This window comes from Carassius auratus, chromosome 10 (assembly GCF_003368295.1).
Source record: "Carassius auratus strain Wakin chromosome 10, ASM336829v1, whole genome shotgun sequence".
NCBI lineage: Eukaryota > Metazoa > Chordata > Actinopteri > Cypriniformes > Cyprinidae > Carassius > Carassius auratus.
Window position 1 is genome coordinate 4996597 of NC_039252.1, and position 18105 is coordinate 5014701.

Genomic DNA, 18105 nt, shown 5'->3' on the forward strand with positions numbered 1-18105 from the left:
TTATGCTGATTTGCTGCGACATTTCTGATAATTATCAATCTTGAAATATTTCTCTGGAAACTGCGATACCTTTTTCAGGGTCCTCTAATGAACAGGAAATCGAAAATAACATATTTTGCTAAATTATAAATCGTTTTAATGCCAATCCTAATCAACTGAATACATCATTTCTTGTTTATTTAGAAAATCCTGGCCTACTCTCATTTTTGGGAAACTATCCTTTTAAACGGGTCATTAAATGTTCTTCACCTTTCCAAAAATGGTGTGTTTGTTGTTGAGCTCATCGGCCCGTCCGAGAGTAAAGAAGAACTGGCTCCCGTTATCATGAGGCCCTGCGTTTGCCATCGCAACCAAACCTCTCCGATTGAAGCGCAGTCTGGTGTGAAATTCATCCTGCATTGAAAAAAGCCCAACAGTTAAATACAATAATCATGTTTTCCTGCACATTCTAATACATACGCCAATTGCACATCCACTAAATCTCGTAAATAACAAAAGCAAACCGAACCTTGAAAGGGCGCCCATAGATGGACTCCCCCCCGGTCCCAGTGCCTGTCGGATCTCCTCCCTGAACAATGAACTCTGGCACCACACGATGAAAGATTGTGCCATCATAGTAACCTGAAAAACAGAGGGGAATGTTTATGAGGAGTAATCAAGGTGTTTCATTTAAAAACATGATATTGTGACAAGTGCCTTGTCTTGTTTGCATTATATCTCTCGTAGTATGACGCCACCTACCCTCCATACAGAGCTGAGTGAAGTTCCTGCATGCCTTGGGAGCTTCCTTCGACCACAGCTCTATATCAATATCACCTGCAGAGGTCTTCAGCAAGACCTGTGACAACAAATCAGTGTGTCCTTACACAGATACAATGGGTTTGGTGCTTTTCAGTGACATTGGACACAGGAAATGAAAAAAAGGTTTACAGAGCAAATATGGCCTAATGCATTATATTTGATAAGCACACTTGTAAAAGACCTCTAAAGTATTAACGTAATCAACACTTTGCTTAAGAAAATACTGGTTCACAATCTACTAAATGCTTTATGCCATCCGATTGATAATTTGTAAGAAGGCATTTTAGTATAATTATAAAAATGTCCACCTTAAGGTCATAGCTCATGTGTCTTAGCTGTGAAATCTTTACTGATTTTTATGAAGTAAACCCAAGAATAACTTTATGGCTGATGTTTCAAGATAAACCCTTAATGGACTTAAACAACTCCATTCGATAATTACTGATTTATATCATTGAATCCAAGTTGTCAGTTTTACTCTTATAAAGATCTCACTGAAAAACATTAAAAGCTATCAGAATTTCATCTTTTAGACAAACATCAAAACTGCTCAGTTTTTTTTTCTTTTCTGAAATATTAACTCATATATATTCTCATACATATCATACTATATGAGCTATCAACGCTTATATATATATATATATAAAAATTGAATTAAATGAAAATTAAATTTAAATTCGGAACTGAATCAGCACGCAGATTTCGATGCCTCTTAAAATGCTCTTAGACAGTCTGTTGTAAGACTGCTTGTGCATTCAACAATATCACTAGATTATTATTAAAATGTAAACTGATATTTCCTACTGACATACTACAGCAAAAAAAAAAAATAACTGGCTTAAACTCCTTTTTTGGCAGTGAATTACTAATGCGCCTAAGACTTTTGCATAGTACTGTTCTTTACAAACGAAGTTGTTGCTACTTTATAAAGAATGAGCATACAGTAATTCACAGGACTGATTTTAACTAAATATCAGAGTGATTGACAGAGATACGGTAGAAACATTATGTGTGGTTTTGTATTAAATAATGACCCAGATTGTGAAATACATTTATTAGCCTTAGAGTAAGGGAAGCTTGGGGAATGAGAGCATCCAAGGAGTGTGTGAATGCTTTGGATTTATTTTAAATCTTTTTCTTAAATGTTATCCTTTTTAGGATTTATATCAATTCAGGCACCGTTTAGGCAGCGGTACCGTAAAAAAAAACGATACCCACCCCTAATTGCCGATACTGATACCGATATTTGACTTTATATGCCTGTTGTCTCCTGGGCACGCTGTCATCCAGGTTCATGCAAACCTAAACTTACATTTTTTCCTTAGATTTGGTCTGAATCATTTTTGGTCCCAAATCTGTATGTTTTACAAGTAGTCCACTGATTGAAAATGTTGGGGTATAATATGTTTACTTCATTTTTGCTATCCTCATTTACATAAATGAACTATAGTATCCTGCAACCACTAGTAAAAAATATATATAAAAATGTATATCTGATCTCTGAATAATTTTAGATTTAACTACCGTATATATCCTTTGGTTACTTTCACACTTAATTATGCCCATTAAAATATATTTTTCAAGTTTTTGTTACTTTCTTCGTTCATGTTTTTCAAGTGTAGATTCACTTTTGCCAGAAAGTCATGTATGCCTAAGGTTGAAAATAAATGATGTTTATAGGGAATGCCCTTATAAATTGTCTTTTTTTACGATTTAGTTTTAATCCAAATGTGTGTGTTAAGTGAGTGAACATCAAAGATCCCATTGTCTGTGTTTCTCTGTCTCAATATGGCACTTATCACATGCTGTGTGGTATTGGCGTTTGGTATAAGGGCATTTTAATGAGTACGAGTACAGGAGCTCAGTATTGGGTCCGATACCGTTACCAGTATGGGTGGGTGTGTGGGTGTGTGTGTGTGTGTGTGTGTGTGTGTGTGTGTGTTTATATACACACACACACACACACACACACACACACACACACACACGCACACACACACACGAATACGATAATCAGCAAAGCACACATATGCAAACTGTTACATTTTTAACAAATGTATAATTTCATAAGTCAAACTTTACAGGGCTAACACAAAAATGAAGTAAATGTAATAAAATGACTAACGTTACGTTGTTTTAATAAAAACGTACAGTGTTGCATGATAACTATATATAATAAAAATCTGACGAAGAATGGATCAAAATATGTCATCTGATGGATGTTACATTTCATTATTTTCCATGAATATGAGTTTGAAACTCACCTTTCCATTCGTGGGTGGCTCTTGAATATATATGTTGCTCATCTTTAATGCGTATTATCTGGGTATATTTCCCACAAAGCTGGTTGATAACAAACGTACAAACTATACGCAGATATTACAAGAACATAATAAGCACGTCCGACAAATATGAAGTGTTTTCTTCAGTGATGTTTTCAAGCGAGATGTCACGCCGCCAGAGAGGATCAGTTCCTCACTCCTCCTCGGGCTTAGCGCCCTCTATCGGGACGGAGAATGGATAAATATTAATATACATCCTTTCAAAAACTATTATCAGAAGATTTCGCATAATAAACGTTTTCCTATATTTAAATATGTAATTCTAAATATATAAAATCGGAACATACAAGTGTAATTCAGGCTTCTGAAGTACTTGTTGATTGTGTTGTCAGGTGGAACATGTTACTTTTCTCCGCGCTGGTGAATACGGACCAATCACAGCCTCTTTTGATTACAGGGTTTCTTTAATGGGTTTATTAAACTTCTGGGACAGTTTTTTTATTTAACGTCCTTAAAGTCTGTCCTCTTTACACCATTACGCTCTTTATTTGTTATCTCGCTGCTGAACGAGTCTGTAAGTGGAACCACAGAGTAACTTCCTCGACGTTTCCAGTCGGAGTCTTTTACCAAGCGGATCGGTTTCACGGTTTGAAAAGCGGTGGAGCAAAAACAAACGAGTTGTTTTGTTTTGATCTCTTATAATTTAAATTAATAAACTGTCGATGGTGTAATGGCTGTCCCAGGTATGTGTTCGCAGAGATGAATGGGTCTTCCATTAGTTTTGGTGAATGTTGTTGATGTGCTTCTTCTGGAATGTTCTGGAAACTCTCCTTCTCTTCATTAGCATCGTTACTTTGTCAACAACAGAGCTGTCGCTTTACATCAGACACAGATCCTTGTGTTTCAGATTTCAGATTTTAATCTCAGTTGTAGGTAACTGTTAACTGATTTGTAAGATATATTTTCAACAATGTTTAATATAATGCAAGCTGCTCGTTGTTTTATAAATGGTGAGATACCTTCTGAAATCGTTTTAGATTTGGATTAGACATCGAACGGAAACGCGTTTTCTGTCAGATAACGTTAGTGGCTGGTTTTGTGATCCTGAAACGATACTGAATGTGTTTTTTGTTTTCTAACAGGTCCAAACAAAGACAACATCAGAGCAGGCTGCAAAAGATGTGGATATCGTGAGTGTGATCATAATTTCTGTCTGTTGGATCTCATTTGTTTCTGTCTGATTTCATGTCTGTTTTTGTGTTGTGTTTTGTTTATCCGTCTGTCAGTATATGTTTATTTTTGTCTGACTCTCCGTCTTGTCTTTTCCTTCTGTCCATCATCTGTTTACGTGTCTATCTATCCATCTATATGTCTGTTTGTCTGTCTATCTGTCTATTTTCTATCTATATATCTCTATATATTTGACTCTGTCTATCGGTTTTATCTATCTATCTATCTATTTAATTGTCTGTTTATCTATCTGTCTGTCTGATGTATCTGTCATTGCTTTTCATCCATGTGATGTTGATTCTTTCTCTCCTTTTGATCATTCATTGTTTTCTTCAGCTGGTCATCTGACATTTGAATGTCGTAATTTTGTCCGTGTGGATCCGAGGAAGGACATAGTTCTGGACGTGAGCAGCACTAGCAGTGAGGAGAGTGAGGAAGAGGAGCAGGAGGCTGTCAGCAAAGAGAAGGTCTTCGGCAGCCATTCAAAAGGTTTTTCCATCATTACAGACTTATAAAGTGCTTGTTTCTACCAGTTCTGTCTGAGGTCTTCCTGCTTTTTGTGTATACATAGATTTGACATCTTTTAACTGAGTGATAATATTGTTGATAATGATAATTTGTCGCTAAAACACAGGTTCTCATGAAGATTCTAGGAAAGAAAAACACAAAAAGAAAATCAAAGACAAATCTCATCGAAAGGCCAAAAAGAGGTACACGTGTGATCAATCATACCACTTTTTCACTTGCTTAACATAACCGAAGTATATAAAATACATTTTGTAAAAGTTTATAAAAATGTGCTTTGAATGTTGCATTCAAAATGATATATCCACATATTTATTATGATTAACTACATGCAGTTTTTTTGTAACCGTTTTATTTTCTCAAACTGGTTATCATGGGTTTCTTATCGGTGCACTTGTTATTCCATGTAGAAAAATACAATAAAGATATTATAGAATGGATAAAAGAATGAAAAAAAAAAAAATATATATATATATATATATATATATATAATAATAAATTGTAAACAATTTTTTTAATAGGGATATGAGATTTTTGTATATTTTATGTGTCGTTACTGTCATGTTTGATCTGATATTCATATGATTTGAAACTCTCAGGTCTTATTCATCGAGTGATGATGGGGAAGAAGTGAGCAAGAAGAAGAAAAAGCACAAGGGCCACAAAAAGAAAGGGAAAAGGGAGAAAAGAGAGAAAGAAAAGAAACATAAGAAAAAACATCAAAAGAAAGACACAGACTCTTCCTCCTCTGACAGCTCTTCTGGATCCTCAGACACGGACTGAAGCTTTGACAGAATCACAGCTGGAACATAACTATAAAATACCTTCTGCCAGACGCATTTGTACATAACACCTTTATACTTTAGAAATAAATTGTCTTTTATACTTGCCTCTGAGGAGTGTTTTATTTTTTTGTGATTGTGTACAAATGAAATGAAAACGACCCACAATCCTTCATGCGAATACTTTTACAAAGCTTATGTTTTTACAATGCTTCAATAGAACGAATGAAAAAAAAAATGACACATTTATTTTACAGTAAAGTGCCATGGGTAATAAACTCTTAATAGATAAGCATGACAAAATGTGAGTGGGGACCTGGCAGCTTTACTTATAATTTAGTGATAATTATACAAAACATCAGAATGCAGAATGCCACAAAAGCCATTGAATAATAAAATGCAAGGTCATACTTTCCTCTGGTTATTTCACAGTATGTAGTTAAGTCTTTCTGCTCATATCTAAAAGTGATAAATATGTATATAACCCACACAGCAGATGAGTAGATATGTTAAGGTGGGTCTAAATTGCTCCCATTCAGATTTTCCTTTAAGTTCAAATGCTTTATTGTCCATCTGACTCCGAGGGTGGAGCGGATGTGGTTGCCCAAGATCTGAGTCTAGCCACTTAGACTTTGTCAGGGAGAGGAAAGAAATGACCTATGTGCACAGATGACAAAGCTCTTTCCATACTCACTCATTCCCTTTCCTGATTTTCTAATCTATTCATAAAGAAAATGACTTGAACAAACCTCTTTAATAAAAGTAAATGTCCTGAAACAGTGCAGAAGAAAAAAGTCATATATATTAACATCACATAATTTCGTGATAAACACACATCTTGTTTTCTTTATTAAAGCTGCGGTAGGGAACTTTTGACGCTCTCGCGGTTAATAAACAGAACTGCTTGCGTCTTGCGGAAGAACATCGTAGCCGGAACTACTTCTCTCTGTTTATGTCTATGAAGAATCAAAAAGGTACTGGGTTACTCCGCCGCGGTACCCCCGAAGTAGTCCGAATATAAACACTTATTATAGGTGCACCCTAGTGATTCAGGACAAGCCAAAAATACGGTTTGGAAAATGGATTCATGGTGTACTCGGTTATTATATACATTTTTCTATATTTTGAACACAAACAAAGTTACGGACCGCAGCTCTGATTGGTTGTTTCTTAACGGGAGCGGTCTGTAACTGCAAATGGCAATAGGACACTGGGAGGAGCCAGAGGAGCTTGATTTTTTCACAGATTATCTGTCTCATATTCTACTGTCAGGACATAATGACAGGTTTAATAAATATGTAAAAAAAAAAATTTTTTACAAAAGTTCCCTACTGCACCTTTAATTGTTTAAGTTTAATTATTTAAATGATTGTATTGTCCTTAATGTTATCAGTACAGTCAGGTAAAAACAGGCACCTAATAGCAGTGTGTCCTGTATGGTTCTATGTACTCAGAATTGTTAAAAGTCATAAAAATGGCTGCTAGTTTCTACACTCATAGCAACAGTGTTCACTTAGCTAGCAATAAATCGATTCTGAGGCTCAAACTGCTGAACAAACAAAAGCCATGTCAGCTGTCACGTATCTTTAATTAATAGCAGTATCCATAATGGGGAGTAGTATCTATAATAATCTTTGTTTCTTGTCAAATGGTTTGACAGATATGAGAGGTGTGGCAGCAAATAACATCAAGGTGTGAATGCTAATAACAAACTAGCAGTAAATTCTTGGAAAAAAGACATTTGTGATTATTTATAATCATTGGCTACAGCTTGCCTTACTGGACTTTGAACCGATAAAAAAGGGCAATGCATATATCGACAATAAAAAGTAAGTATTGACCTTTATATAGGCATTTCCAAGGGTGGGTCTGAGTATGTGACGTCTCAAACCCTATATAATCTTGGCATGTGGTGTCCACGTTTCAGTGCATAGTGGAATATCTTGACTCAACTGAGAAAAACAAGGTAAGGCTACAATTAAATAATCCATACTTGTTGGTAAGCTTCCTGTACAAGTACATACTATTTAAATGTCATGTTAACTATTGTTTAAAAAAAACATATTTGTCAAATTCTATGCTTTGGGGGAAAATGACAGCATAAAAAGTTCTTGACCCCCTAAATGTCTTTACCTGTCATAGATCATGGAGGTCACTTCTCAACCTACTGCATTCGAACCCCAAGACTTTCACTCGGGCTTGATGAGCTGCTGTGACGATGTGGGTGTATGTAAGTGATTACAAGAGCACTTAACATAACATATCGTAAGTAAATCTATCCTGCCGACTGGATTTACTTTTAAATCAATCATGTCATTTTTTAGGTTGTTGTGGCCTCTTCTGTCTTCCTTGTTTGGGCTGTTCCATTGCCTGTGATATGAATGAGTGCTGCTTATGCGGTTTAGGCATGCCCATCCGAAGTGTATACAGAACTAAATACAACATACCAGTCAGTATCTATCTATCAATCTATCCATAAATATATAGATAGGGCCTATTATTTACAGTTTTGTTTCATTTGCATCTCCAGGGATCCATGTGTACTGACTTCATGGTCGCGTACTGCTGCATGAGTTGTGCCGCCTGCCAAATGAAGAGAGACATCAAAATAAGGAAGACCAATGGGACACTGAAACTATGAGAAGTGAAAAAGGAGCATCTATTCTATGGCGAGTCCTTACATATTGCTCTAAGGGAGTTCAATGTTAAAGGTAGTTGAAGTTAATCATTTGAAATTTAATGAAACGTTCAAAGCATTGTGGTTTCCATTCAGTAAGTTTGGAGGGTTAATTTCACTCAAAATAGTCATGCTTCCACATGTTATCAAATAATGTAGCTCAGAAGGGATTGGGTGGTGTAACCAGCACATTGCTGATTGTGTGATTTTAGTATATTGTCAGTGTAGTCTGTTGGTTGTGTTGTGAAACATAGCATATCTGTGTAAACAGTTAAAGAAAAGTGTAATTACAGATGTAGGTAGAACTTCAATGCAATGCTACAGAAGCCAAATTCACAGTGTATTCTTTGTAAAGTTACGGCTGTATTCATTTTCTTAATATCTGCTACAAACACAATAAAACATGTTACAAGTACTGTGTAGTATTGCCATGATGCCATATGTCATGCCTGTACATGTACAGACAACTCTGGTTAACATTGTATTGTAACAAATATTCTTTTCACAAACTCTTCCGATCTTAGAAATAAAAAATTTAAAAAAATTCTTAGATGAGATTTAGTGTTCATTACATGTTTGCTTTTTTTTAAGTTGGACAGCATCGATAGTCCTGCATGGGGATTTTGGAGCCAAACTTATTAAATCACATTATTTAAGGTTGAAATATTTTCTTCTGTTTCAGGTTATGGCGCTGATGTGTAAGTTGCTCATAGGTGGACATCGTTGAGACGTAAACGTTAAAACGTTAAAATAAAGCATTTTCTGAGATGCACATTAAACACCAAACATTAATTTATCTTTTAATTATTGAAAATTGAGCAAACTAAAGTTTTTGTTAAGAGCAGTTCTGTAGATGTTGTTCATGTGTTCACATCCTTATTTAGTGAGACATCAGACGCGAGACTGAAATCACCGCGAGCGTGACGCGCGCTTCAGTGCGTCTTCTGCTCCTTTCATCAACAGAGACACGCAGAACATGCAGGATTCATATTTAAACAGACTGTTCCTGCTTAATATTTTCAGATATTAGTCCGTATCGTGGTTTGATGTAAGCGCAATGACCTATTTTTAATTAATTCATTCAAAATTTGGCAAATTACGTGTCATTCTGCGTTAAACTGTAAATTCCGTTTTTATCACTGGATAGCGCGATTCTTGCAATCGAAACACGCCACGACGTTCTCTTTATGTTTGCCTGAGCCCTCAAATCAAAACACTGCTGACTCCTTGCAGTCTGCGTTTTCCTTATCCCGTTAAAAAAAAAACATATTACAGTAACCATATTCCTTCCGTTCGAAAAAAAAAAAGCAAAGATCACTTGACTTGGTTTGCCTGCCTTGTTGCGACGGGCCTGCACAAAACAAGCACATGGTCAAGGCAGACATTCAAAAGTACATATATATATTTTTTGTTTGTTTGTTTGTTTATTGAATCGAAGGAATCCCAATCTTCACAAAAAAAACAACAAAAAAAAGTTTTTTTTATCCTATAACGGAGTTGAGGATTTAAATGCAGCCTTTATAGACCATATATAACAGCAAACAATAATATTTAAAGGTCCCCTTCTTCGTGATTCCATGTTTTAAACTTTAGTTGGTGTGTAATGTTGTTGTTAGAGTATAAATAATATCTGTAAAATTCTAAAGCTCAAAGTTCAATGCCAAGCGAGATATTTGATTTAACAGAATTCGCCTACAAAAAACGACCCGTTTGGACTACATCCCTCTAGTTCCTGCAGTAATGACGTCACTAAAACAGTTTTTTGACTAACCTCCGCGCACATGAATTCACAAACAGGGGGCGTGGTCTTGTTGCTCTCCGACGGAGAAGAAGGAAGAGCTTGCTGAGGACAGCTTCCTCAATCTCAATCAGTTTAATGCCGGATTCGCACAAAGATTATTCTTGAAAGATGGAGCAGTTCCCTCTTTGTCTGGAGAAGGCGTTGTTTATGGACCACAACCGGTAAGTGTATTTTATTATTTAAGTTGGTGCGTTTAACAGTTTTTGTAACTTATTACACAAAGGGCAACGCTATTTACCTTTGTTAACTAGATGTTAGGGCTGTGCAAAAAAACCCATGCGATTTTCATGCGCATCTCGTCAGTAAAAACGCTCCTGTGATTATAAGTACATCTCCAGCACGTGCGTTCTAGCCCAATCGCACGTTTCCAGGAGGGCAGCCTGCTCTCAGCTGCTGTCGAATCACAACACAGGAACCGCTGGCCCAATCACAACTCATTACGTATTTCTGAAGGAGAGGCTTCATAGAACAAGGAATGCATCAGCCCGTTTTTGTGACTGTGAAAACAGCAGTATACAGATAGGTGAACTGTGTGAAAAATACTGTGTTTTTTTACACGCGAAACATGAACACGTTATATTGCACATTGTAAACACAATCAAAGCTTCAAAAAAGCACGTAAAACGGGACCTTTAAGGCAGAAGCAAAAGAGTAATCCACAAAAAAGAAAATGGGCACTCCAGCTGGAGCTTGTAACAGAGCCCCAATAAGTATATCTGTGGGCATTACAAGGCAGGCAGAGATTTCACAAACAGCCTTTATAGCCAACACAGGACAATCAGAGAGTTCTGATCTGCTTTGGTGTAGATTCACAGGAACAGAACAATGTGTAGCTAAACACACAGAATGACGACCGCCATTACTGGGAGCACTGATGATAGAGGAACAGTCTCTGTGATGACCAGTGCTAAAGCTCTTGGAATGCCGACATCAGAGGTGGCTCTGCCATGCTCTTAAACTCCTTTGTAATGCCTTAGGCTACGTTCACACTGTCAGTTTTTGGGATTGACAACCACATTTTCTGTACAGGTGAGAGTCTGGAAATGTCCCGTTCACACAGCAGCTTAGAGTTGTGTTTGGAATACTGTCTATATGAACATGCAACAGTAGTCAAGCCCGTATTCCTTACTAGTAGCCATAGCAACAGTGACCAAAGTAAAATCGAAGATGGTGACGTTCATAATACTGAAAGTTTTTCATTTCTGACCTGACAAGAATCCAATCAAGCTGTGATTTCTTTCGTAAAATCTTCATTAACTGACAGTAGCTTTTGCTCTACACCCAAATATAAAAACTGCTGGGTGTAGAGCGGAGCATTTGGTAATAATAAGGAGGAAGCTACCCTCAGTACAAAGTGAATGGAATGCATTGGATTGTTTCCCCCCGGTGGACATTTTTTTCAGATTATGACGAGTGTAACAATATAATATAGCAACAATATAATATGACAACTCATGGAGCGCATGAGAGAGGTTTCTGAAAATATTATTAGAACTTTTAAATGTTCTCCTTCATTTTTCATATAGACCAGTATCTCTGCTTATTTAATTCAAATAATAATTTATCATTATTAACATATTGGATTTGTTCATGATTGTTGTTTGTAGTCTGTAATGATGGTCTTAAAAGGTCTTAAAAGCCAAGCTGAAGTCTATAAACAGGACCTTACATAAGTCCCTGGTCTGTCTAGATTTTGCAGAACACAATGCACAATGTTGACTGAATCATCCTCAGACCTGTTTGCTCCATAGCAAACTGATTAGGAGCCAGCAAGGGTCCAGTAAGTTCCTTCAGGTGGGCCAGCACCCATTTTTCAAATGACTAAATGACCACAGACCTGTAGTCATTTAGTCCTGTAATTTTGGGTTTCTTTGGGATGGGTATAATGGTGGAGCGACTGAAGCATGAAGGGACTTTGCACAGCTCCAGTGATCTGTTGAAGTTCTGTGTGAAGATGGGGGCCAGCTGGTCAGCACAGGATTTCAGACAGGCTGGTGTAACACATACTGGTGCCTTCGCGTTTTTCCTCTTCTGCTTCTGGAAGACCAGGCACTAGGGGTGTAACTATTCTCTCATTTTATTGATCTTGAAACATGATTTTTGAATCGTGAATCGCCGATTTTGGACAGTAATCAATAGAGCAGTAATCGGAGAGCTTGTTAGTCCAAATTAAGAAGATTAGAAGCCAACAAAGATAAAAGCAAAGATTAGAGAAGCAGTCATTGATAATAAAGGCATGCACAAAACAAAATGTTCAAATTGTATTTCTGTGGTATCCTTGAACACACCATTATCTCAACTTGATGTAAACACACTAAAAACTTTGCAGATTGTTTCATTTAAGGATAGCTACCTCATAAATTGCAAGAGATATTTTTCAAAAACCCGTATGACCTGCTCTTTAATACAAGTTTAGCTGATTTCAGTTTCTGCCTGTAGGTTGGTATAAGATGAACCAAATGCTGATCAGAAAGCCATAAAGCTACCTGTGGGACAGAGTGATATATATCTTTTGCTGTGTAACAGTGATCCAATATATTACAGTCTGTGGTGGGAAATGTTGTCTGTATTTCGGCAGTTCACGGGAGAGATTTGCTTTATAAAAGTCTCAGGAAATGATTCAAACAGAGTCCGGGTGTTGTTGTTATGTTGTTGTTCTGTTTTTGAAAAGCCAAGCTCATATATGCTTGTGGAGGAATGTAAACACTTACGATATGATCATGTAAACACTAAAACTAAAATTCAAAACAACTTGTTGATAGAACTTGTTGTTCTTACATTAAATTTGAAAAAAACATTATTCTTTGCACCTCTTGGACATCACATTTCCGTTTGCCTGTCACAAATTTTTAAAAGGATTATTTCATTATTTATGTAATCTATTATGTTTCTGTTTTTTCCAGAGACAGTTCTAGTTCTCAATCAAACATACAGGAGAAGCATTAGATTTGACTTGGCCAAAGAAAACTTGTAAAATCTTTTTTTTTTCTTTGTCAGTTTATGCATTTTGAAAATAGTTTATTAAATGTGCAAAGTCATTTTTTCAAAATCATAAACAAAAATCTGAAAAGAGGCCAATATTTTAAGTCTTTCCCCAAAGTGAATCACAAATAGTAGTATTAACAAATAAATATGAATTTGCCATTTTTATTTCATGATGACATATGTGCTGCATGTTGAAAATGATGATACTGTGGCAAGTCTAGTGTACATTGTAATAAAAAAGCATTTAGTCAGAATTAAATACAGCTGGTGGTAGTGTTTTGATAGAAATAATGTTATATTAGCACATAAGCACATCTATCTGTTAGTAAGACTAGTAAGCAGTGTTGGGTAAGTTACTAAGCTACTAATTACACCTTGAACTGTGTAATTAGATTACTTTTCTAATTACTTTAAAAGGTATTGCATTACTCAATGAAATGAGCCTACACCAGTTAAACAATAGAAGGAATGACATGATGAAAGTGCTCTTTTAATTCATTTAAATGTACTCACTGAACTATCTGTGCCTGTTATTTCACAATTAATTCATATATTTTCTTTTTAATGAGATGGCCATTTATGTCTTATTCACAGTGAGTATTGTTTGGACATTCACAGCTATAAGTCAATCTCACTAAGCAAGCACTTGCATATCAGTATAATGAGTATTTTCTGGAGGAGACCGGCCTCTATATAACAGAGGAACTGAAAAAACTGGCTAAAGACAATACAAAGAAAAGTGGAGAGGAACAAATATGTGAAGTCAGATCCTACCTAGGCAAAAAAGCAGCCACTGGAGGGAGTTTCACCACAGGCTGCAAACGCAGAGGAGCCAGAGCGATCTTTAGACACTCACACATCATCAGAGCATTTGGGAGAAACAGAAGAAAAACAACCTCTACTAGAAGACAAAAAGAGAAAAGACAAGTAAAGTGCATTGTATTGATCTGATTGAAAGTCTTAATTTCCAATTTAAACCATGTCATTCAGTTTGATTAAAATCAATTAATTATTATTTTGTAATTATCTATTAAATTAAATTATAATAGCTTTCTTAACTCTGTTGCATGTGTTCTGGTATTAATGTTACAAGCAATGTCTGTGTTTGGAATCTGAAAGAGGAGAGATGTCTGAAGAGGTTAATGAGGATCTGACCTACAGTGCCCTCCACTAATATTTGGTAGAAATGAGCTAAGGCACCTGAGAAAATAAATCTGCATTCTTGATCTTTCATTTAAAAAAATCACAAAATTCTAACCTTTCATTGAAGTAAAAGAATTGAAAGTGGGGAGAAAAATAAATGTTTTTCTCCAATGCATTTTGGTCACAATTATTGGGACCCCTAGAAATTTTGAAAATGAGATTCCCCCACTTTCAATTGTTTTACTTCAATGATAGGATATAATTTTTTTTTTAACGAAAGGTTAAAACGTTAAACAATGCAGATGAAATCTTTTTATTATTTTTTATTTTTATCATTGTTGTTTAGTCTCATGCAAATATGTTCTAAAGCAAAACTAGCTAGTAGTACTATCTTATAATTCGGTGGTGTGTATAAATAATAAATGATAACACTTGTATAACTTAAAGAGGTCATATGATGCTTTTTTTAATGATTATTATTTTGTGTATTTGGTATAACAAAATATGTTGACATAATTTAATGTTAAAAAATACATTCTTTTTCAAATACTGTGCATTATTGTGCTCTATGCCCCGCCTCTCTCAAACGTGTCATTGTCGACAAAGTCCCTCCTTCTGACAAGCACAGTCTGCTCTGATTGACCAACTGACCCAGTGCATTGTGATTGGCTGAACACAGCAAGCACTCGTTGCAAATGTCACGCCCCTTTCCATAATCGCCAGCTTCAACTTTCAAAATAAATGTTAAGACAGTTAATAATGTCCTTAGTTTTACGATCAGTTCAAGCCCGAAAGAGGAACAGGGTCACGTGACAGACACAGTGATGACCCTGTCTCTCTCTCTCTCTCTCACACACACACACAGGTGCACACACACACATGGACAGATATTATTGGCAAAACTCCGCATTTGAATAAATAAATCATAAATCATTGCCTGTCTTGTGTCTATAAGCAGTGCATACATTCTTTATATTTTAAAATTGTTTGTTAATTAACTTAAACATAACATTTAATTTTGCACAATAAAATTATTGAGAGAAAAATCTCTGTATGAACTCTTGTATGAGCTTTCCAATGACACAGTAAGTATCAGATGCAATAACTGAATGTAATCACTGATAGACTGTTCAGCAGCTAACTCCCAAAACAGCTATCTAAGGGGAGGTATTTTCACCATGGGACCAATTCTTTACTTCTTTCATTTTTCAGGATGATATTAAAGAGTTCATTCCTTCCTTGGTACTTGGTTTTTCAGACAGTGCTTTTTTTCCAGTTGTTTTATCTTTGTGTTCTTCAAAGACCATTTCTAGTTACAATAGAACCTCATTTGACCACAGAAGAAACCTGAAGAAACTTTTTGAACCAGCTGGAAGTGCATTTGTTGCCTTTTTGTTTTGGATTGTTTTCCAGTATGTGTTTAACATGGATTTTAAATGTCCTTGTGACCCCTAAAGAAAATATTAATATCTGTGCAGTTTACATGACATGCCATCTCACTTTTCATTTAAGTGATGATTATTGAAGTGAAGTGACGTGACATTCAGGCAAGTATGATGACCCATACTCAGAATTCATGCTTTGCATTTAACCCATCCAAAGTGCACACACACAGCAGTGAACACACACACACACACACTGTGAACACACACCTGGAGCAGTAAACATCATTTATGCTGCGGCACCCAGGGAGCAGTTGGGGGTTCAGTGCCTAGCTCAAGGGCACCTCAGTCATGAGATTGCCGGCCCAGGACTCAAACCCACAACCCTATTGTAAGAGTCATACTTTCTAACCAATAGGCCATGACTTCTATTGACAAGCACATAGGCAGTATTTTCTGAAGAAATGGAACAGGAAAAACATACAGGTGCATTATTATTTTAATGTCATTTATTAAAGCATTCTTAGTAGCGAGCCTGTAGATAATGACAGTACTGATGGATGGGGACTGGTATGTGTGTCTAACCACAACTAACTACGACTTGCCTTCTTATGAGCAAATCTTTTGCCAAAAAAAAAAAAAAAAACCCTGCTGAAACTGCAGAAATCCGACTCAAAAAAAGTTTGTCCCGAGTAAGTGCTTTCACTTTAGATTTCTTATTAAATACTTTTTGTTTCAAACATTCTTCATAAGGCTTGTCACAGTATATGGTTGTACCGGTTATACTGGCTGACAGATGTTATAGCCTGTATAATATTTTTGTATATGTTTTTTTCAATCGCATATAAGCTTGTTAGAGAGATGAGGGTTTTCACACTCTGCTTAATACCAGTGCCCAGTTGTTCAAAAAAAATTTTTTTTGTGGGAGGTTTGGATGTAAAGGGATACTCCACCCTAAGATGAAAATGTTGTCATTAATCACTTACCCCCATGTCGTTCCAAAAAGTTTCATTCTTCAGAACACAATTAAAGATATTTTGGATGAAAACCGGGAGGTCCCATTAAAGCCGCGGTAGGGAACTTTTGATCCTCTAGTGGTTAATAAACAGAACTGCTTGCATCTTGCGGAAGAACATCGTAGCCGGAACTACTTCTCTCTGTTTGTTTATGTCTATGAAGAATCACAAAGGTACTGGGTTACTCCGCCGCGGTACCCCAGAAGCAATCTAAAATAGTCCAAATTGAACCACTGATGGCAAATGGACTAATCTAACAAGTCTTTCATAATTTTCTGAACCTTGACAGTGTATTTTACTAGGCAGTTAATGAGTCACAAGCCTCCTGGTTTTCATCCCAAATATATTAAATTGTGTTCAACCTGCAACCTTGTCCACGGTCCTCAGGGCCTCATCCATGGCTGCAATTGGTCATCCTCAAGCCAAGACATGGCTATGTGCCCAAGGTGCTCTCCACTTGGTTCAGAGCACAGGTTATTACTATTCTAGCTCTACATAACTAAGAGTAAAGGCAGGGTCCTAATTCACTCTGCCGGATCCGGTCCCTTAGAGCTTATGTGGCGAGCTCTGGCCATTTTTGGCAATCAGACCAGCTCTTTGTATGCTTCAGAGGCTGCTCTAAAGAGCTGCCAGTTATGAAGCAGACACGATCCAAATGGATAGTTGATGCTATTCGCTTGTTAAGTCTGACGTCACGTAGCAGCGCTTCCGTGTCCAAACGCTCTATCAGTTACAAGGAGAAAACAACAAAAGGTGCTAATATAAACTCACAATGTTATGGAATACTAGCGAAAAATTTATAATCGTAACATTTAACTCCATACCGAAGTCCCAGATAGCCAGACAATGAAAATATAAATATAAAAAATATATATAAAAATTATTTGTGTTTGGGACGCTGTGGGCACGGAGACTGTAATGTATACCGTAAGTTTGAAAGCGTTTAGCTTAAATTATTAATATGAATAAACAGTGCTCATAAACGGCTGCTGAGTTCGTATTCTCAAGTGAAGCGAGTTGAGGCTTGGACCCGGAAACAGCGCTTCTTACGTCATCACTTAACAACCGAATAGCCCTGGCTTACACTTCAGTGGGCTCACAGTGTCTAAATTGGAGTGAGGGCCCACTCCACCAGAGGAATGGCCTCCTTTTGGGCTTGATCCAGTCTTAATCAGAGATATCTGTGCAGCAACTGATTGGTCTTCACCATTTACCCTTGCTAGGATTTATAACCTGGACTTCCCTTCCCTTTAGGAATGGTTCTTGTCCACCTAGTCATCCTGCTTCCCTGCTGAATTGACATGCTTTTTTATACCGATGACCTAGGCAGTCAGCTCCACCCATTTTGGTGGGCTGAAAAGCAATTTGTTTGTGCAGATACACAAACTTTACCAAATCATGCTTCAGTATTCAGAATATACAGGAGTTTCCCCATAGTGTTTTCACGCAACACTTATTCTCATTATCTCAGGGAACTGAGG

General features: G+C 36.6%; 3 protein-coding genes across 4 annotated transcripts in view; 2 read left to right on the forward strand and 1 right to left on the reverse strand.

Moving 5' to 3' along the window:
* cwc27 (CWC27 spliceosome associated cyclophilin) overlaps positions 1–3280 on the reverse strand; it is a 40179-nt gene extending 36899 nt beyond the window's left edge. Inside the window, exons 1-4 of the mRNA XM_026273314.1 lie at positions 3066–3280; positions 742–838; positions 509–621; positions 250–393 (exon numbers count right to left, since the gene is read on the reverse strand). Of these exons, the coding sequence (XP_026129099.1) occupies positions 250–393; positions 509–621; positions 742–838; positions 3066–3107 (396 nt within the window). The 5' untranslated portion in view covers positions 3108–3280. The remainder of the gene's footprint in view (positions 1–249; positions 394–508; positions 622–741; positions 839–3065) is intronic.
* Positions 3281–3560: 280 nt separating this feature from the next.
* LOC113109633 (protein SREK1IP1-like) lies at positions 3561–5735 on the forward strand. 2 transcript variants are annotated; one of them, XM_026273316.1, is made up of 5 exons: positions 3561–3826; positions 4226–4273; positions 4650–4802; positions 4948–5023; positions 5438–5735. In XM_026273316.1, the coding sequence occupies exons 1-5, from the start codon at positions 3814–3816 to the stop codon at positions 5619–5621; spliced, it is 474 nt and encodes a 157-aa protein (XP_026129101.1). In that variant the 5' UTR covers positions 3561–3813; the 3' UTR covers positions 5622–5735. The 2 variants fall into 2 exon arrangements, with proteins under 2 accessions (XP_026129101.1, XP_026129100.1); XM_026273315.1 differs by lacking the exon at positions 3561–3826 and adding an exon at positions 3934–4093.
* A 1993-nt stretch (positions 5736–7728) lies between these two features.
* Positions 7729–8261, forward strand: LOC113110445 (placenta-specific gene 8 protein-like). Its single transcript, XM_026274631.1, has 3 exons — positions 7729–7850; positions 7945–8069; positions 8151–8261. Exons 1-3 carry the CDS (start codon positions 7766–7768, stop codon positions 8259–8261), a joined length of 321 nt encoding a protein of 106 aa, XP_026130416.1. The 5' UTR covers positions 7729–7765.
* The last annotated feature ends 9844 nt before the right edge of the window (positions 8262–18105 follow it).